General features: G+C 36.6%; 4 protein-coding genes and 1 pseudogene across 7 annotated transcripts; all 5 read left to right on the plus strand.

The window, feature by feature from the left end:
• Window positions 1–1,465: 1,465 nt before the first annotated feature.
• On the plus strand, window positions 1,466–5,735 carry LOC104702533 (uncharacterized). The gene is made up of 4 exons (XM_010418392.3): window positions 1,466–3,620; window positions 4,211–4,410; window positions 4,534–4,757; window positions 4,840–5,735. Exons 1-4 carry the CDS (start codon window positions 2,090–2,092, stop codon window positions 5,573–5,575), a joined length of 2,691 nt encoding a protein of 896 aa, XP_010416694.1. The 5' UTR covers window positions 1,466–2,089; the 3' UTR covers window positions 5,576–5,735.
• Window positions 5,736–6,470: 735 nt separating this feature from the next.
• Window positions 6,471–9,821, plus strand: LOC104702534 (protein disulfide isomerase-like 1-2). The gene is made up of 10 exons (XM_010418393.3): window positions 6,471–6,910; window positions 7,268–7,298; window positions 7,432–7,719; window positions 7,812–8,000; window positions 8,100–8,225; window positions 8,576–8,713; window positions 8,805–8,924; window positions 9,021–9,138; window positions 9,222–9,334; window positions 9,416–9,821. Exons 1-10 carry the CDS (start codon window positions 6,744–6,746, stop codon window positions 9,653–9,655), a joined length of 1,530 nt encoding a protein of 509 aa, XP_010416695.1. The 5' UTR covers window positions 6,471–6,743; the 3' UTR covers window positions 9,656–9,821.
• A 1,528-nt stretch (window positions 9,822–11,349) lies between these two features.
• On the plus strand, window positions 11,350–13,983 carry LOC104702535 (indole glucosinolate O-methyltransferase 4). Of its 3 annotated transcripts, none has more exons than XR_015562398.1 (6): window positions 11,350–12,044; window positions 12,178–12,488; window positions 12,640–12,704; window positions 12,847–13,076; window positions 13,700–13,800; window positions 13,898–13,983. XR_015562398.1 is itself a non-coding variant. In XM_010418394.3 (4 exons), the coding sequence occupies exons 1-4, from the start codon at window positions 11,584–11,586 to the stop codon at window positions 13,144–13,146; spliced, it is 1,137 nt and encodes a 378-aa protein (XP_010416696.1). In that variant the 5' UTR covers window positions 11,350–11,583; the 3' UTR covers window positions 13,147–13,373. The 3 variants fall into 3 exon arrangements, 1 of the variants encoding a protein (XP_010416696.1); XR_015562399.1 differs by having other exon boundaries at window positions 12,847–13,030; window positions 13,744–13,800; XM_010418394.3 differs by lacking the exons at window positions 13,700–13,800; window positions 13,898–13,983 and having other exon boundaries at window positions 12,847–13,373.
• On the plus strand, window positions 13,751–17,046 carry LOC147941754 (uncharacterized; annotated as a pseudogene). The gene is made up of 12 exons (XR_015562008.1): window positions 13,751–13,800; window positions 14,239–14,299; window positions 14,411–14,460; window positions 14,542–14,659; window positions 14,811–14,897; window positions 15,047–15,111; window positions 15,194–15,314; window positions 15,440–15,522; window positions 15,632–15,655; window positions 15,749–15,836; window positions 16,038–16,107; window positions 16,198–17,046. The product of XR_015562008.1 is annotated as an uncharacterized LOC147941754 (transcript).
• Window positions 16,255–17,046, plus strand: LOC104704935 (uncharacterized). Its single transcript, XM_087459453.1, has 4 exons — window positions 16,255–16,315; window positions 16,409–16,482; window positions 16,577–16,600; window positions 16,725–17,046. The coding sequence occupies exons 1-4, from the start codon at window positions 16,256–16,258 to the stop codon at window positions 16,921–16,923; spliced, it is 357 nt and encodes a 118-aa protein (XP_087315579.1). The 5' UTR covers window position 16,255; the 3' UTR covers window positions 16,924–17,046.
• Window positions 17,047–18,721: the final 1,675 nt, after the last annotated feature.

Consider the following 18,721-nt stretch of genomic DNA (forward strand, 5'->3'; position numbering starts at 1 on the left):
TGCTCCATATATCTATTATTTTTTTTACTTTTTGACGTCAACTCCATCTATTCTTCTTCTTCTCAAGATTTTTGATTATTAAAGTGTTGTTAGGAAAAATCAATGTTTCCTTTACAACTACCAACTTTAAATATTAAATTCTGAATCAAGAAAGATGTAACAAATTGGTTGGTATGGAAAATGATGTGCCTTCCTTCTTCTAGTGACGCAAGAAGCTTACGACGATGAGCCGATGGGATTGGTCAGACTCATTCTCATTTTCCTAATTGCTTTTTAAAACTTTTCTTTTTCTTTTACCTTTTCGTGATTCTTCTGAATCATGAGGTCATGTTTTCTCGTTCGAAATGATAATCATGATAATATCATCAAAATAGACACACCGACGACGACCCACCTTCTTGTACGATCCAGACATATATAACCGAATTTGAACTAAAATGAATGAGTGAAAAAGGACTCAATTGTTAAACAGCACAACCATTATCTTGATGATAAAACAAAACAAATTATGATATGGATTTGGCCCTTAGGAGATTGTGATTAAGGAGGTGAATGTGGAACTGGATTTGGCAGCACATGACCTACTTTTGTCACCCAATAGTCTTAATGTCTCATGTTAATAATACATGCAATCAGTTATACAAATTTACAAAACAAATGAGACTATTAATTTGTCTTGTAAAGGAAACATATAAATTGATGGGATTTGATGATTCGGATATGAGACTTACTGATCATGAAGATAATTTAGTTTGACAAATACTATTAACGACTTCTGAAAATGAGATTGGCTTCATTGCTTTTGACAAAATAGTTGTCAATATTGTTTGGGATGTTTTCAATAGGAAAACAAGAACGTAGACAAGAGAGAGAGAAAACAGGGGTCATGGGGAATGGATCAATCAACAAAAGAGAAAAAGATTAGATCCACATATATCAAATTTTGGTAAACTATATCCATTTTTTTCCGCTTACTATATAATCCACTGAAACAATGAGTAGTAGTAATTCACAAACTGTTTTACGGCCAAGTATCGTATTGCACAAAGATAGAAATAATCAGGCGAAATTGGTAGGGACCAAAACTAAACAAATCTTAATACTAGGAAAATATAGTTTTTTAAAAACCCAAATTTTTCGTGTGAACAATAAATAGAAAACATGTCAATTGAATAGTAAACTTCATCCGACATTACAAATTTACAACAAACCAAAAAATGGAACACACACCCATTCACTTCTTTTACCAATAGAGAAAAAATGGAAACATTATAAATTTTGATCGTTAAAAATTTTATAATTTCAACATATTTTTGTTTCGGTATGTAAATTTACTGCTCAAAGTTTCAAATTTTTTCTTTTTTTTTGGTCAACAAAGTTTCTAATTTAAGTTTTTTTTTTAAGTTCTGTGTATTTTATTAAATTTTAAAAACGTTGTGAAAGTTAGTCAAATTGGTAGGAAATCTAGGGACCAAAACTAAATAAAGTATATTGTCAAATTTTATTTTATTTCCTCGTCGTTGCCACTTTCTTCTTCTCCTTCTCAAATTCACAGTTCGCAATAAATATTTTCCCAGATCCCCCGCCCCCTAGCTTTCCTCCCACATCTTTTTATCCATTAAATTTAGTAGAAAAAGCTGAAAATTAATTGCAACCTGGCGACTTTGAAGTTTCTTTTTGGTTTCTTCTTTACCTTGTGTGTATGTCTCCCTCTCCCTACTCTGATTCGTGAACACGTTTTCAAATAAATCATCAACCATGGCTTCTTCTGCTTTTTTCTTCTCCAATCTAACTCATGCACTCAGCACTTCATATTAAATTCGTTTTTTTTTTTACATGATCACTAAAAATTACGGCTAATCACATTTTGCTCTGTTCCTCCTCCAGAAAAACTTTGCTCTGTTCTTACTAAAAAAAAAACCAAACTTTGTTCTGTTCCTACGATTTTTCCATTCAATTTTGCCGCCGTTTTCTTCGACTAAAATCTGAGGCCAGCGAAGGTTGTTGTTGTTGCTCCATGTCCAACGATGATCGAAGAGTGAGAATTTGAAACAGAGTCTAGAGTTCCCCCGAGGAAGAAGACGTTATTATGGGTTGCGGAGGGTCAAAATTAGATAATCAACAGATTGTGATTCTCTGCAGAGAGCGTAAGGAACATATTAAAGCGGCGTCGTATCATCGCTCTGCTCTCGCCGTCGCTCACCTTACTTACTTCCAGTCTCTCTCCGACGTCGGCGAAGCTATTCAACGTTTCGTCGACGATGAAGGCTTGTTACTTGCTTCTTCGTCTTCTTCTTCTACTTCGCCGGATTCTCCAGCTCTTACGTTACCGTCCGACGAAGGGAAGCCGCCGAAGAAACACAAGAAGAAGATCCCTCCTCCTTCAACCACCTCCATTTCTCATTCCATCATCGAAGAAGACGGAGACGAAGACGAAGATGAGTCGCATTTGCATCTAAGCTCCGGATCCGACTCCGAATCCGAAACAGAAGCTGGATCTAATGATCATCTCCAAATTGATGATAGCACTCCTGAACAAGAACGGTCAACTCAAACATTTCATTCCGGTTATGATCCAACTAGCTATGCTCCACCGGTTTACCCACCCGGTTATCCACCAAGTTACACACAAGGTTATATGCCCGGTTATCAACCGGGTTATCCGCCGGGATACCCACCGGGTTACCCGAGTTTCAACCCAAACGCAAATCGAGGAATGTATTTTATGAAGAAATCCGCGCCGCAATCTGGACCGTTCATCTTCCAGCCGGAGAATCATCGAGTGGAGAACGCACAATGGCCGTCGGACTCTGGATTCGGAAACGCTGGAGCGCAACGGAAATCGCCGTCAGCGGCTCCTCCTCCGTCACCGCCAAAGGTTTCAACTTGGGATTTCTTGAACGTATTTGATACATATGACTACAGCAACGGTCGTTCTCGTGCTTCCGGATATTATCCGATGGGAATGGCGTCAATCTCAAGCAGTCCTGATTCTAAGGAAGTTAGAGAAAGAGAAGGGATCCCTGAGCTGGAAGAAGTAACAGGGGAAGAAGTGATCAAGCAAGTATATAGACGTCCCAAGAGAACAGGATTGGAGAAGGTGAAAGAACACAGAGACGAGGACGAGTACAACGTTGTTCGTGAGAAGAACAGTATTAACAAAAGAGGTTATGTTGGTGAGGAAACTATGAGGGCAGTGCCGGTGCCAGATAAAGCCACTGAAAGCTCATTCGATTCGGAGACGGTGTCTTCTTTCTCAGGGAGTGATGTAGAATCTGAGTTTCACTATGTTAATGGTGGTGAAGGAAAGAGCAGCAACAGTTCTTCTAATAGTCATGAGACGGCAATGGGGACGAAGATTTCGGTAGAGGAAGAGTATGGGAGGAAGAAAGGAGTGAGCTTTGAGTTGGAGGAAACGACGAGCACTTCCTCTTTTGATGTTGAATCTTCCAAGATAAGTAGCTTATCTAGTTTGTCGTACCATGCCACTAGGGATCTCAGAGAAACTGTGAAGGAGATCAAAAGTGAGTTCGAGGTTGCTTCTTCGTGTGGGAAGGAGGTTGCTGTGTTACTTGAGGTTGGCAAGTTGCCTTATCAGCATAAAAATAATGGCTTTAAAGGTACCCTCCTGTCTTAGTGTCTTAACTCTTGTATGTTTTGCTGGTCTGATATTCTGATACTCCTTGATGATATAGCTCCTTCCTTTTTGCAGTCATCTATGTATAGAAACCTATATATTTAGCATGATTCAGTGTAAGTCATAGTTACCAAGTAATGCTGATTAACTGAAGTTTAATGGGTATTTGATGACTTGTTTAGACGTGCCTCCGGGAATTGTATAAACTTTGATGTAATGGGAAGTTATCTTGACTGAATAGGAATTTCTCCTGTCTGCTAGATTTTTCTGAATTTACTGAATTATGAAACAAAGCTGGATGGTTTGGTTTCGAGAGATAAGTTATGTTAGGTTTAGACTGATTTGCTTCGTGTTGTATGGAAAGCCTCTTGTTATTGTGGTTTAGTAGGGAAAGCATCTTGACATCTTGTTATTGTCTGTCAATATAGTAGGGAAAGCATCTTGTTATTGTGGTTTAGACTGATTTGCTTTGTGTTGGACTGTGAACCATATAATATGTGCACACTGCTTTTTGGATGAGTTTTTTTGCTGCTTTGTTTGGTGAAGTTTTAAATGAAGTGTTATACTTTGCAGTTATCTTATCCAGGATCATGTATCTGGTAGCACCATCCACACAGTCATCACATTCTCAGCCCATACGTTTAACATCTAGGACACGGAAAATGGCGAAAGCATACAATGGACAAGATGTTAATGGAGGCTCCACTGGGAACCTCTCATCAACCTTGGAGAAACTGTATGCGTGGGAAAAGAAACGGTACAAGGAAGTTAAGGTATTAATGCCTTTATATATGATGTAGCTTTGTCTTTTTTTTGAATCTCTAATCTCTAATGTGACTTTATGTCACTTATAGATTCTTGCGTGATGTTACATCGTGATTTGCGTTTGATGGCAGGACGAAGAGAAGTTTCGTGCCATTTATGAAGAGAAGTGCAGGAGACTTAAAAAAATGGATAGTGATGGAGCAGAGTCTATCAAGATCGAGGCTACTCGGGCAGCCATTAGGAAGCTTATGACCAAAATTGATATTTGTATAAGATCAGTTGATTCAATTTCCAGCAGAATCCACATACTTAGAGATGAAGAATTGCAGCCACAGTTGACACAGTTAATACACGGGTAAATCATCTTTCTATATTTCGATATCTATGAGCAGATTAAGCTGTCAAACAAAACTGATACTTTTTGTGTGTGTTTGAAGGTTGATAAGAATGTGGAGATCGATGCTTAAGTGCCACCAGAAACAGTTCCAGGCAATCATGGAGAGCAAGGTTCGATCTCTCAAAGCAAACACAACCTTACAAAAAGACTCTGGCTCGAACGCAATTCTTGATCTTGAGGTGGAGCTAAGAGAATGGTCTAGCAGCTTCAACAACTGGGTTAACACCCAGAAGTTATACGTCCAGTCCCTAAGCGGATGGCTCTCGAGATGCCTTCACTATGAACCCGAGGCAACAGAGGACGGAATCGCTCCTTTCTCTCCTAGCCAGATAGGTGCACCACCCATCTTTATCATATGCAAAGATTGGCAAGAAGCAATGGGTAGAATATCTGAAGATAATGTGGCTAATGCTATGCAAAGTTTCGCTTCAAGCCTGCGCGAGTTATGGGAGAAGCAAGAAGAAGAGCAGAGGGTAAAAGCGCAGTTTGAGCAGCGAGATGCGGAGGAGTCAGAGAGAAGTTTGGTTTCGAGAAGTAAGTCAGAGAGCGGGATATCGGCTTTGGATGATCTGAAAGTGGATTTAGATTCAATGAGGAAGAAGCTAGTAGAGGAAAGAGGAAAGCGTAAAGAAACTGTTAAGCTTGTGAACAACGAGTCATCTAGTAGCTTGAAAAATGGTTTAGTTCCCATATTTGGGGCATTGAGAAAATTCACAGCAGAAGTTGTGAGAGCTCATGAAATTGTTCGGCTACAACATCCTCAGACTTCTTCTTGAGCAGAGAGTTTTGAAGTTTTTGTTACTTACAAATTAGATATACATAGGATTATTATATAGGAAAACTTTGGTATAGATATGCTCATATTCATTCATTGGTTGGTTAGTTTGCTTTGTAACCCGTTTGGTGAAGAAGAAATGATCAAGTTTTCTCATTCAATTGAGATTATCTATGAAAATGCTATATAAACAATCCTGACTGATATTGGTTACAAATTTACAAGAATACATAAATAAGATTTTGAAATTCACAACAGTATCAAGGATTTAAAAAAGAATAAAGAACATAAGAATATAGTGTCTCATGGTTTGGCATGCTCTATGTCTATGATAGAGTATTAATATATATATATATTTTTTGGCAGCCTATGATACTTCTTTAATGGCTAGACGTTTGACAAGTTAAAAAAATGTAAAAATTAGAGAAATGTCAAAGATTTCGTATGTTTTGTGTTCGAATATTATGGTTCACATGTTATGTTCATTACCTGAAGTTATAATACATATATCGGTTGTTATATGTTGATAAAATTATGTCTTAAACCACAATAGTTTACTCCTTAAAATACAATTATTATTTTTGTTTATATATAAGTAGGCAATGTTGCCATAGTGAAGCCATGGTAGCAACATAAGGAAAAGAAGAGAGATCATGGGTTAGGCATAATCTATAGGATGTTAATAATCCTGGCAAAAAGATCAAAGTCAAATCTCCATAAATTTAATTTTTGGTCAGTAACTTTTCAAAAGATGCACATTTATTTTGAGTGTTGACTCAGCAAGGATTATAATGAGACAATAAAGTGTATTAATTATTTTCATTAATTATGACTTTTTTTTTTTTTTGACACTGCAGATTATGGAAGTAAATATTGAGAAAATCAATAACCGTTGTGGGTCAAAGAGTCAATGAAAATATTTTACTTGCCAAAAAGTTAAAATGGAAACCAAAAAAAAACAATGACGAGGCATTATCCAATAAAAACACGCCACGTGTAAATATGGCCACTAAGCATCCAGAGATTTCGTTTAATTTCTATAATCCATAGCGCTTAGTATAAATTAGTGAGTGCAGCAGAGCATAATCAAATCCCATTCCTCTCCTCTCTGATAAGAAGAAGAAGAACATTCTTCGTCGTCGTACAGAGAAGAAGAGAGACGATAATAAATGGCGTTCAAGGGTTTAGCGTGGTTTTCGATCCTTTTGTTGTCTTTGTTCGCTTCTTCTATCAGAAGCGAACAGACGGAGGAGTTCGTCTTGACTCTCGATCACTCTAACTTCACCGATACCATCAACAAGCACGATTTCATCCTCGTCGAGTTCTACGCCCCTTGGTAATATCTATTCTCAATTACTCTCTCTATTTCTCTTGTCTATCAATCTTAATCGTGAGATCGATCTCTGTCCTCGTGAATTATTATTGTGGCTCTCTTGCTGTTGTTGTCTAGTGTTTGATTTTAAACGGTGAAGCTGATTGTTTTCGATAGGTGTGTTGTTTTGTTTCACTCGACTCAGTCTATGTTGGCTTAATGTGTTCTCGTCTTAGAATACAAACCTTGTTTAGAATAATCATTTGGGATTATTATGCTTTGACTTATTTTCGTCTGTAATTGGATGCGTATAAAAGCTATCCTGATTTTAATTCTCTTCGTTTCATTTGAGTAACTTGATGTTTTTTGCTTTGTTTTCAGGTGTGGTCACTGTCAGAAGCTTGCTCCTGAGGTGAGAATTTTGGCTTTTTTAATCACTTAATTACAGATTGATTTGTGTTTTTTTTTTTTTTCGAAATTTGAATTTTAGAGATAACAATTTTACTTATATGGGCTAAACTAAGATGGGTGTGATTGCTTTACAGTATGAGAAGGCTGCATCAGAGTTGAGCAGTCATAACCCTCCCCTAGCTCTTGCCAAGATTGATGCCAGTCAGGAAGCTAACAAAGGAATCGCTAACGAGTACAAGATTCAGGGTTTCCCCACTATGAAGATTCTGAGAAATGGTGGGAAAACTATTCAAGATTACAATGGACCTCGTGAAGCCGACGGTATTGTCACTTATGTTAAGAAGCAAAGTGGCCCTGCTTCTGTTGAAATCAAGTCAGCTGATGTTGCTGCTGAGGTTGTTGGTGATAAGAATGTTGTTGCTGTAAGTACTGCTTCTTGATTTTATTTTCAGTCCACGAGTTCTGCAACCAACCATTATATTATGTCTCTCTCTCTCTCTCTCTGTTGTCTTAGGTTGGAGTGTTCCCTAAATTATCCGGCGAGGAGTTCGATTCTTTCACGGCCCTTGCTGAGAAATTGCGTGCTGACTATGATTTCGCACACACTTTGGATGCCAAGCATCTTCCTCGTGGAGATTCTTCTGTGCAAGGACCTGTCGTCAGACTATTCAAGCCTTTTGATGAACTCTTTGTTGATTCCAAGGTACATAGGAACCCTTTTTTTCATTTTTTACATATTACATCACTGAGTAGTCATGGTTTATTACAGATTACTTATTTGATTGACAAATCATGAATTCAGGATTTCAATGGGGAAGCTCTAGAGAAATTCGTCAAAGAATCGAGCATTCCACTTGTCACCGTCTTTGACAGTGATCCCAACAACCACCCATATGTTGCCAAATTCTTTGAAAGCCCTGCCACTAAGGTATCATTTGTGAATTTATTTACATAAATGGATATTTCAGTTATGCCTTACATTTTTACTCGACTAGTATTTTAGAGTATTGAAAATGGTAGTTTAGTAATTAGTATGTGCGTGAAGGTTTAAAGCTTTTAGATTGTGTAAACTGTAGCAAAGGCTGTGATAGCAGAACGCGTTAATTAAATTTGGTAACTGGATCATAATTCTCTTGATAATTGTTGAGGTCCCTTTTTGATGTCGAAATGAGTTTATTGAAAGCATTTGTTCTGTTCTGTTTTCTTTTTGTTTTTTCATTTGTTTCCAGTCTTCTATGACATTCTGGTTTTTATGGATAGTAATATTTTGAAATTCAGGCAATGATGTTCGTTAACTTCACCGGGGCAACAGCTGAATCTCTAAAATCAAAGTACCGTGAAGTTGCTACATCCAACAAAGGTCAAGATCTTGCCTTCCTTGTTGGTGATGCTGAGAGCAGCCAAGGCGCTTTCCAGGTTACTATAGAACTTTGTCTCTCCCAGTCATTTTCTCCTGTCAGTGTTAACACATCTCTAAACAATTTATTTGGATGTATCTGTGAAACAGTACTTTGGACTTGAAGAAAGCCAAGTTCCCCTCATCATCATCCAAACTCCTGATAGCCAGAAGTATTTGAAAGCAAATGTTGAGGTTGACCAGATTGAATCATGGATCAAGGACTTCAAGGTTTCATTCTCTTTTGCAGACTATCACACTAGCTTTATGTAAAAAAAAGTACGTTTAGAATCAGTGTAACTTAACCAACTAATATGTTTTCTTCAGGACGGGAAAGTTGCCGCCCACAAAAAATCTCAACCTATTCCAGCTGAGAACAACGAACCAGTGAAGGTTGTTGTAGCCGAGAGCCTTGACGACATAGTTTTCAAGTCTGGAAAGAATGGTGAGTACATTTTTGAAAACTCTAGTGATCGTTTCAATATTTGTGCAAAACCAAGACTGATAAACTATCAATTCATGTATCAGTTTTGATTGAATTCTACGCACCGTGGTGTGGACATTGCCAAAAACTTGCTCCAATCTTGGACGAAGTGGCTTTGTCATTCCAGAACGACCCAAGTGTGATCATAGCAAAGCTAGTAAGTTCTCTTTATTGTTTACATGTAAATCAATCACTTGGGATCTACTGGAGTGACTAAACCGGTTGTGTGTGTGTACAGGACGCAACTGCAAATGATATCCCAAGTGATACCTTTGATGTGAAAGGGTTCCCGACCATTTACTTCAGATCAGCAAGCGGAAACGTTAAAGTGTACGAAGGAGACAGGACAAAGGAAGACTTCATAAACTTCGTTGAGAAGAACAGTGAGAAGAAGGCAGCTTCTCATGGGGAAGAGTCTACCAAGATTGAGGAACCAAAGAAGACTACCGAGGAAGCAGCTGCAAAGGACGAACTGTAGAAGTCTTGAGTTTTTTTTTTGAAGTAGGAGCATTTCTCTTCTTCTCCTCCCTATCCATCAGAATCTTCTTTTTTCTTCTATAGTTTCTTCTTTTTTGGCTATCTTGTTCGAAACCCAAATTCTCTGCCGTTAATAAAAAGTTCCGATCAGAGGAACCTAATAATCATCTAATCTGTTTGATCAAAGGGTTTGGTATATGGTTCCTTGTCGACTATTTAGTAAGTCATCCTAATATCATCATGACTCTCGAAGTCATGTGCGGTGGCAATACCAAACCAAAAACGACATAGGGCTAACATTCTCATCATATCTATGAGATAGAAGTCACATATGCTGCCTGCGCCTGCATCTCAGTTGTTGTAGCAGCTACTTACTACTTACGTTTTTAATGGTTGTGTAGTGGATGCGATTAGGCTGCTGCACATACTAATGGGGACATTTTGTACCCATTAAATAATATATCAATATATATAACTTGGGGACCATATAAATATGTAATTTCCCCCCATAAAAAAACATGTACATTTCACGGGATTTGTATTGGATTGATGATATAACATCACTAATACTAAAAATTAAATTATAAGGTGTGATTCTATAATGGATTTATATATTATCTCATAGTGTTAAACGAGCACCTTTAATCATGGAATATAATATCTAGATTTTTACATACTAAATTCCTTTTTCTTGTAGTCATACTAAACAATTAACATTGTACGGCTTCAAAATGTTACTTTCGATTTTAATACTGTGTTAAGTTAAGAGTGTTTCTCCTTTTCCACAGTATATTCAACTAAACCTCGAGATTTTGTATGACGTTGCTAAGATACGATGTACTTAAATATATTGTTACATTTTCGCTGCAATTTTAAACTGAAATCACATGACAAATGATCGCAATATATGAGCAATTAACGATAAAGAATCAAATATATTTTTAATCAGAATGATTAGAAGAAGAAAAAAACGACAAAAATATGTACTCGTCCATTTGACACCAATCAAATAGTAAAGGAACAATATAATTTAGCTTTGGTGGTTCCATAAAGTGATAGCCTGATTCACGTGGTTTCGTGGACCCAACGGTTCCTGTTAATACCACAAAAATATTTTATTTTTACAATGTTTTAAATTATGGTGTAGGTGATATAGAGAGTCCGAGAAAATTCACACCCACACACACACTTGTTATCTTTTGCATATTATGGTAAGAAAATACACCTTTGGCGGTTTGATGAAAAAAACTAATATTGCTTAGTACTCCAATTTTTCTGCAAACTTTTATATCAATGAATACGTGATCTTCTTGACTAACATATAGCTCCAATCTTATATATATACCATGCATATTTTTGCAACTTCAGACAAAATATGAAAATAACATTGTTTAGATTTGTTTGTTTTGTTTTCTTTGTTGTAAAAGCTAATCAATACCATGTCGTTTATTAGGTTTGTTTAAAATAAGTACAATGTGTTTCATGCTTTCTATGTATATACACTTTTATAATCATGAATTGTATAGGTACATGTATAGATTTTATATCCATGTTTGATAGAAAGAAAAATTGTGCTTTCTATGTGTATATCAATAACATAGATTTTAAAAATAACAGTAGTAAAAAAGGGATGGATTTGGTATAACAAATATAATACTTTAAAGTTGAAACCATTGTCCCCACAATCCATGATCATGAAACTTTTCATTATTTCGTGAATCACGAAGAAAAATAAAATACAATTGCCAATTGCCATAGTCTTTGTGTATTGATTTGGCAATCAAATGGAAAGCCCTTGCGTCCACTTGGATGGCTACTTGGCTTCACATTGTTTCCTTATAAAAATGTCACTAATGAAGAATGTTGAAAACCACACTCTCGAACTTTAAACTCTTCTTTCCTAAATAATCTCTCTAACCAACGACAGGAATGACTAACCACCTTCAAGATCCCTTAACCACTTACCCTAAACCGGTTTTAACCAAAGAAGAAGACGAGAAAATGGTGAGTTTGCAAGCGGAGAGCATCGTGAACACCGTCGCCTTCCCTATGGTTCTCAAAGCAGCCTTGGAGCTTGGTGTCATCGACACAATCGTTGCTGCAGGCAACGGCGCATGGCTATCACCATCTGAGATAGTGGATAGTCTCCCAACCAAACCTACCAACCCGGAGGCGCCGGTGTTGCTGGACCGGATGCTACGATTACTCGTCAGCCACTCGATCTTGAAGTGTCGTCTGGTTGAAGCCAGAGAAAATGGTCGAACCGGAAAGATCAAGAGAGAATATGCAACCGAACCGGTTTGCAAGTTTTTCTTGAAAGATAGTGACGGCTCTGGTTCTCTTTTGTCTCTGTTCTTAATGTTCCATAGCCAAGTGTTTTTTAAGACTTGGTAAGTGATCGTATAAGTCAATTCGATCTGGTTGTCAGTTACATCAAAACCAGATAAATTATAACCACTTACAAAAAAAAAAGGGTAGTTCTCTATAAACCTATCATAAATGAACAAGATTTTGTCTTAACAGGACAAATCTTAAAGATGTGGTACTAGAAGGAAGCGATGCATTCAGCTCTGCCCACGGCATGAGAATTTTTGAATACATTAATTCCGATGAACAATTCGCTGAGATGTTTAATCGCGCCATGTCGGAACCTTCAACCATGATCATGAAGAAGGTTCTAGAAGTATACAGAGGATTTGAAGATGTTAACACTTTGGTGGATGTTGGTGGAGGAAATGGCACCATTTCAGGTCTTGTCACTTCCAAGTATCCTCATATTAAAGGTGTTAATTTCGACTTAGCTCAGGTTTTAACTCAGGCTCCTTTTTATCCAGGTACACACTATTTAATACTATTCTTTGTTAAACAACTTCTTAATATATATATATATATATACATTTGATCAGATTTATATTGAACTGCTAGTTTTTAATAACTACACCTCTTAATTAAACATTTTGTATTGTTTAATTATACTAATGATAGGAGTCGAGCATGTCTCCGGAGACATGTTTATAGAAGTTCCAAAGGGAGATGCCATCTTTATGAAAGTAAGTTTACAAATATATTTGAAGAGACAAAATTTTAAATTTATTTATTTTGCTAGAAGGCTTGATATATAAATTTATATCTTTAATGTTATTATCTAAGAAAATCATTTATTCGAACTAGAATGGTTACAATGATTGACAGTGGATACTACATGATTGGACGGACGAGCTTTGTATAAAGATTCTGAAAAATTGTTGGAAGAGTCTACCAGAAAAAGGGAAAGTGATCATCGTAGAGATGATTACACCAACAGAACCAAAGAGTGGTGACTTTTCCTCCAACACTGTGTTTGCCATGGACTTGTTGATGTTAACACAATGCTCAGGTGGGAAAGAGAGATCTATTTCACAGTTCGAGAGCTTAGCATTTGGGTCAGGTTTTGTTCGATGTGACATCATTTGCCTTGCCTATTCATATTCTGTTATCGAACTCCACAAATAAGATAATTGGAATTTACCAAAACAATACAATATTCACTGGTTTGGTGCATGTGAGAAATTATGGGGGCTACAAATCTTCTACTTTACATATGTAAAATGAATAAGTTACGTACGCGGAGTTTTTTTTTTTTTTTTAATTTTTGTAATGGTTTTTATTGCATGTAATACAATGTTTTATGGTGCTGGCTTGGGTCCTTTTGCTTTTATGAAAGTGTGTGTTTGCATTAAGTTTGTAGTTACTGTTTGGATCGCGGGTTTAACAGCTGTCTGACCGGAACGGTCCGGATTTTACAAACATTGAGTTACGTTGATTACATATTTGCAATACTATTAAATCAGCATACATATTGAAAAGTGAATATGGATTATGGACAATGGTTATCCTTTTTTTTTTGTGCAAATATGTAAAGTGGTACACAATGTTTAAAGATGATAGGAGTCGAACATATGTAAAGTGGTACACAATAGTTACACTTTGTGCACTTTTACTAACATGAACAAAGTTGTTCATGTGCTCCTGTTACTAACATGAACAACTTTGTGCACTTTTAAAGATGTTGGACAAGTTGTTCATGTTCGACTTTGTGTAAACGACCAGGGTGAACATGCGCACTCTGCCTTTGTTGAGTTTGCTTCTCCTAATGAAGCAAACAAGGTGAGACTAGTTTTTTTTAGTAATGATGAATCAATTATCAACTATTCAATTTGAAATTAACCCTTATTGCTGATTAAATCAATCTTTTATACGCTAGGCACTGGAAACGAAGAACGGTGAATATTTGTACAGTTGCAAGATTTTTATTGGAGTGGCTGAGACATCTCCGTACCATCCACCCAAGTAAAATGATTTTCCATGTTACGGAGATTTGTTTCTTGTAACACTCGTTGTAACTTATTGCTAGAGTTTTGATCCCACTACAGAAGACCAACGCTTTTTTTTTTCCTTTTTGTTAATTAGGTTTTGCCTAGATCACAAGGTTTGGTAAGGGATCTAACTCTTTGCATCTTGAGTTTGTTTTCATGAAGAAGAGCTCAGTTGGTGTACTTTTTGGTATACATGGAGAGATCACCACTAAGGTTTTCGATATATCAGGAACGTAGACTCCCTTCAACTAGAAAAAGAAGATGAGACACCTTCTGATTTTGTTGTTGAGGTACCCTGTTCTTATTATCTGCTTCAGATGAGGCTACTTTTTTTTTTTTGGTTATGCAATTTAAGTCCTTCTCTCCTTTGAGTCGTGCTAACACTTGGCTGTTAAATTCAGGAATTACTCGTTATTGCCAATCTCTCTCCCCACACTTAAATATCACACATGTAAGCCGCACCTTACATTTCCACTTTTCGTTCTCTGGAGCAAGTTTTCCTTCACTGATATTTTAACCTCCACTTTCGCAGCCGAAATTTCTTCCATCATGTTGGAAGAGTTGTTAGTGTTTGACTTGTTGTAAACGGCGAGGGTAAGAATGTGGGCTATGGCTTTGTTGAGTTTGGTTCTGCCCACGATGCAAACACGGTGAGAGTAGTTTTGTTTTGTTTTGTAGTAATGATGAAAAAAAAGTATTCAAATAATTTGAAAAGTAGTCTCTTTACTTATTGATTATGAAAATGTATACATAACTAGTTATTTAAAAGTACAATACCTGATTAAATCTTTTGTGCTGTAGGCTCTCGAACTTATGAATGGTGAATATTTGCATGCTCATAAGATTTTGTTGATGAAAGGACATTATCAAACTCCTGCTTTTGTTGAGGTACATGTCCTTCTTATCTTCTAAATAATGTCCTCCGGCTGTTGCCAAAAAATGCCCTTCCTAGGATGGATCTTTTTTGTTTTTCTGCAATTTTTTAAATTCCTTTTCTCCTAAAGAGTCGTGCTAACTCACTTGGCTGTTATATTCAGGAAGCTGCCATAACTAAAACGCTCTTTGTTGCCAATCTTTCTAGAACCATTAAAATATCAGATATGTAAGTAGCATCTTAAATTTCCACTTTCGTTCTCGGAGCAAGTTTTTCATGACTAATAATAATTAATCGTCCGTATTTACAGCATCAATTTCTTCAGAGTTGTTGGAGAAGTTGTTCATGTTCGACTTATTGTAAACAGCCAGGGGCAGCAGCCTAGGGGCTGGGGCTTTGTTGAGTTCGCTTCTGCTACCGAAGTAGAGAAGGTGAGAGTGTCGTTCTGTAGTACTGATGAAAAGTGCATTTTAGTAGTCAGTTGAAAAGTAGTGATGATACATATACAAGTGGTCATCTGAAAGTACGATTGCTGATTAAATATTTTATACTGTAGGCGCTGGTAAAGAACGGTGAATATTTGCACGGGCGCAAGATTTCTCTTGAGGCGGCTAAGACAGTTCCACTCAGTCCACCCAAGTAAATTGATTTTCCATGCTATGGAGATTTGTTTCTGTTACACTGGTTGTAACTTATTGCTGGAGCTTTGATGCCACTAAAGACTAACGCTTTTTGTTTTGTTAATTAGGTTTTGCCTAGATCACAAGGTTTGGTAAGGGATTTAACTATCTGCACCTGGAGTTTGTTCATTGGGTGAAGTTTTTGGGATACATGGAGTGATCACCAAGGTTTTTGATATTCCCAGGTACGAAGACTACCTTCGACAAGAAAGCCTTCTGGTGGGAGAAGATGAGGCAGTGGAAGGACTTGATGAAACTCCCAATTTTCTTGAGGTACCGTACCTGTTTTTACTATCTTCAAAATATGTCAGGCTAAGAAGAAACACGTAGCGTTTAATAACAGGTTTTTTTGGCCACCACAAAATCGAAAGATGACTTATTCTGGGGATGAGGCTACTTTTTGTTGTTATTGCACTTTTTAAGTCGTCCTTGTATTCTTAGAGTCGTGCTAACACATTTGGGTGTTAAATTCAGGAAGTTGCTGCAAGGAAAAATACACTATTTCTTGCCAATCTCCCTTACGACTGTCAGATATACCAACTATGTAAGTAGCACTTTTTTTAATTTCCTCTTCTCTGTTTCGTTCTTGGAGCAAGTTTTTAATGACTCATATTTTTACCCTCCATTTTTACAGCATCAGTTACTTCAGACATGTTGGAGAAATTGTTCATGTTCGAATTATGGTAGACAACATGGGCGAGCATTTGGGTTGTGGCTATGTTGAGTTTGCTTCTTCTAACGAAGCAGAGAAGGTGATAGATACTTGCGATGAAGTAGAAGTAGTGTATATTTGAAAGTAGGATTTCTGATTTAACATTTTTATGCGGTACGCGCTGCTGCAAAAGAAGAAATATTTGGGATACATGAACATTTTTGTTGACGTGGCTGAGATAGCTACTCCATACCCTGTCGGACCCAAGTAAAGTGATTTTTCCATATGGAGATTTGTTTCTCTAACTTTTTGAGATGTCATTTAACAGAAGATTAACGCTATTATCTTTGTTAATTATTAGGTACAACCTTGCAAAGAAGCTTTGGTAAGGGGTTTAACTGTTTTGCCTTTTGTGTTTTGTTATCAGGAGCTATCCCATTGGGTGAATTTTTCTGTATACATGGGGAGAGATGATCACTAGGGTTTTTTTTTTTATTTTTATATTCCAGTTACGACGACAACCTTCGGCGAGGAATAATGATGACCAAACCGAATCTGAAGAAACAGGAACGTGGACAAGGAATAATGAAGACCAAACAGAATCTGAAGAAACAGGAGGTTCCTATGAAGGTGATGGGTTTGTTCTGCGGTAAGAAGATTACCTTCTCAGCTGACGATGATGAGAAACCAAACACGGACCCCGTCTAGTATGACGATGTGTTTCAGCCGCATAATTGCCTTCTGGCTTAGTCTGGCTTATATTCAATACTTAATCTGGGACAGGAAGTTTTTTTTCACCTCATTAAAATGAATAATCAGGTTTACCGTTTACATATTTTATCAAACCTAGGACATTTGACTATTTGCCTAAAAAAATAAAATCAATACAATAAAAGTAGGATGTGTTTCTCTTTAGTATTACACCTCAGCATTTTTGAGAATCCAGATAACCAATCAAATTATAACAATTAATACAGCTCAATTTTGATATCCAATAATATTCATCTATCTTTCCATGTCATTTTTTACGTTAATTTGCTGCATTTTTAAAAATGGCCCAAACCCAACATACTAATAGCAAAATACAATTACATAGGAATCTAATTGTATTTATAATTAAAAGCCAAGTAAATAGCCCAAATCGTAGAAAGATAAAATAGGTAAAGAAATGGTTGTCGTTCAATACCCAACAAACCGAAAAAATGTGAGAATATCTAATATTCGATATCTACTTGTGATTAATTATGAGAACTGCGGTGAAATTTGTTGTTTCTTTCCCTTCAGATCACTTTCTATTTTCTACTCTAAAATAATTTACCTTAACGGAGGAGATAGTAGGAAAGATTGGAATATTGGATGTTCATTAAAGATAACAAAGTAATCAACTAAAATGACGATGTTGCTTTGTATTTTTTCGAAGACGCACTTTGAATCTGGTAAGAGATACAATAAACCACACGGCTTCACAGATTGGAATTACCTCTGGCAATAGAAAAATAATGCGAGGTAAGAGTATGAACGCCGTGGAAAAGCTACAACAAGGAGATATAGTTAAAATATGTGGTGAGAGTCAATACTATACAAAAATTATTCTCAAAATAATTGAAATAAAACAGTAGAAAAACATTCTTGCGGTGTAGCGCGGGCACGATCCTAGTGTTTATTAATAATGTGTTTGAGTGTTTCTCCCTTTCCAACTTTATGTATATACAACTAACCTCGAGATTTTGTGTGGCCGCTGCGCTGATACGATGTATTAATTAAAGAAAGTATTATCATATCTTCAGCTGCTACTTTAAAGCGGAAATCATATGACATGACAAAGATAAATGATCAAAAATTCAATATTTAACCAAAAATAAAAGACCAAAATATTTTGACACACCAATCCAAATGGCATATAGTAAAAGGAACAATATAATAAGTTCTGGTGGTTCCATAAAGTGATTGCCCCCTGATTCACGTGGGGGCGCTCCTGTTAATACCTACACGATTTTTATCAAGTTTTTTAATATACCGTATTTTTAAAGGGTACGTTGCAAAGAGATTTATTAAACGCGGCCGAGAGCATATGTATGCAAGGTATTGGTGTTAATTGGAAGATTATTTCAAATTTCCAATAACTGAAAGATTACAACGTTTTTTTTAGAAACTAGATTTCCACAATGAATTTGTTTGATGGGGAAACAAATTCAAGGAAGTAATCTTTCAAGAAATTCGATCTGAACTTGAAATCGGAAAAAAGTTTAAATTTCTTAGAACTCAAATTAGGGTTTTGCTAAGAACAATGAAAAATCTAAGTTATTGTATTTAACCTTGGATGATTTACAATGAGGGAGTCTCCTCTTATTTATACTTTCCTCTAGATCAGTGAATATATTAGCTTTTCTTATAATTTGGACTAAAATGAGGAAAGTTGCTTTTTCTCTTCAAATCGGCCACCGGGCGAATTAGGAAGTCTGCTCTCCATCTTCGGGGCTGGGCTTCCTTCTTCCGAATAGGCCTC

The sequence above is a fragment of the Camelina sativa genome, chromosome 7, assembly GCF_030686135.1.
Source record: "Camelina sativa cultivar CO46 ecotype springtype chromosome 7, ASM3068613v1".
NCBI classification, from domain to species: Eukaryota; Viridiplantae; Streptophyta; class Magnoliopsida; order Brassicales; family Brassicaceae; genus Camelina; species Camelina sativa.

Coding starts and splice junctions, on each gene's coding strand:
- LOC104702533 (XM_010418392.3), top strand. CDS start 2,090: ATGGGTTGCGGAGGGTCAAAATTAGATAATCAACAGATTGTGATTCTC. Junction 4,411..4,533: donor AACGGTACAAGGAAGTTAAG/GTATTAATGCCT, acceptor GTTTGATGGCAG/GACGAAGAGAAGTTTCGTGC. Junction 4,758..4,839: donor TTGACACAGTTAATACACGG/GTAAATCATCTT, acceptor GTGTGTTTGAAG/GTTGATAAGAATGTGGAGAT.
- LOC104702534 (XM_010418393.3), top strand. CDS start 6,744: ATGGCGTTCAAGGGTTTAGCGTGGTTTTCGATCCTTTTGTTGTCTTTG. Junction 8,714..8,804: donor GCAGCCAAGGCGCTTTCCAG/GTTACTATAGAA, acceptor TCTGTGAAACAG/TACTTTGGACTTGAAGAAAG. Junction 9,335..9,415: donor GTGTGATCATAGCAAAGCTA/GTAAGTTCTCTT, acceptor GTGTGTGTACAG/GACGCAACTGCAAATGATAT.
- LOC104704935 (XM_087459453.1), top strand. CDS start 16,256: ATGGGCGAGCATTTGGGTTGTGGCTATGTTGAGTTTGCTTCTTCTAAC. Junction 16,316..16,408: donor CTTCTAACGAAGCAGAGAAG/GTGATAGATACT, acceptor CTGCTGCAAAAG/AAGAAATATTTGGGATACAT. Junction 16,601..16,724: donor AACCTTGCAAAGAAGCTTTG/GTAAGGGGTTTA, acceptor TTTATATTCCAG/TTACGACGACAACCTTCGGC.
- LOC104702535 (XM_010418394.3), top strand. CDS start 11,584: ATGACTAACCACCTTCAAGATCCCTTAACCACTTACCCTAAACCGGTT. Junction 12,045..12,177: donor CAAGTGTTTTTTAAGACTTG/GTAAGTGATCGT, acceptor TTGTCTTAACAG/GACAAATCTTAAAGATGTGG. Junction 12,705..12,846: donor GAGATGCCATCTTTATGAAA/GTAAGTTTACAA, acceptor AATGATTGACAG/TGGATACTACATGATTGGAC.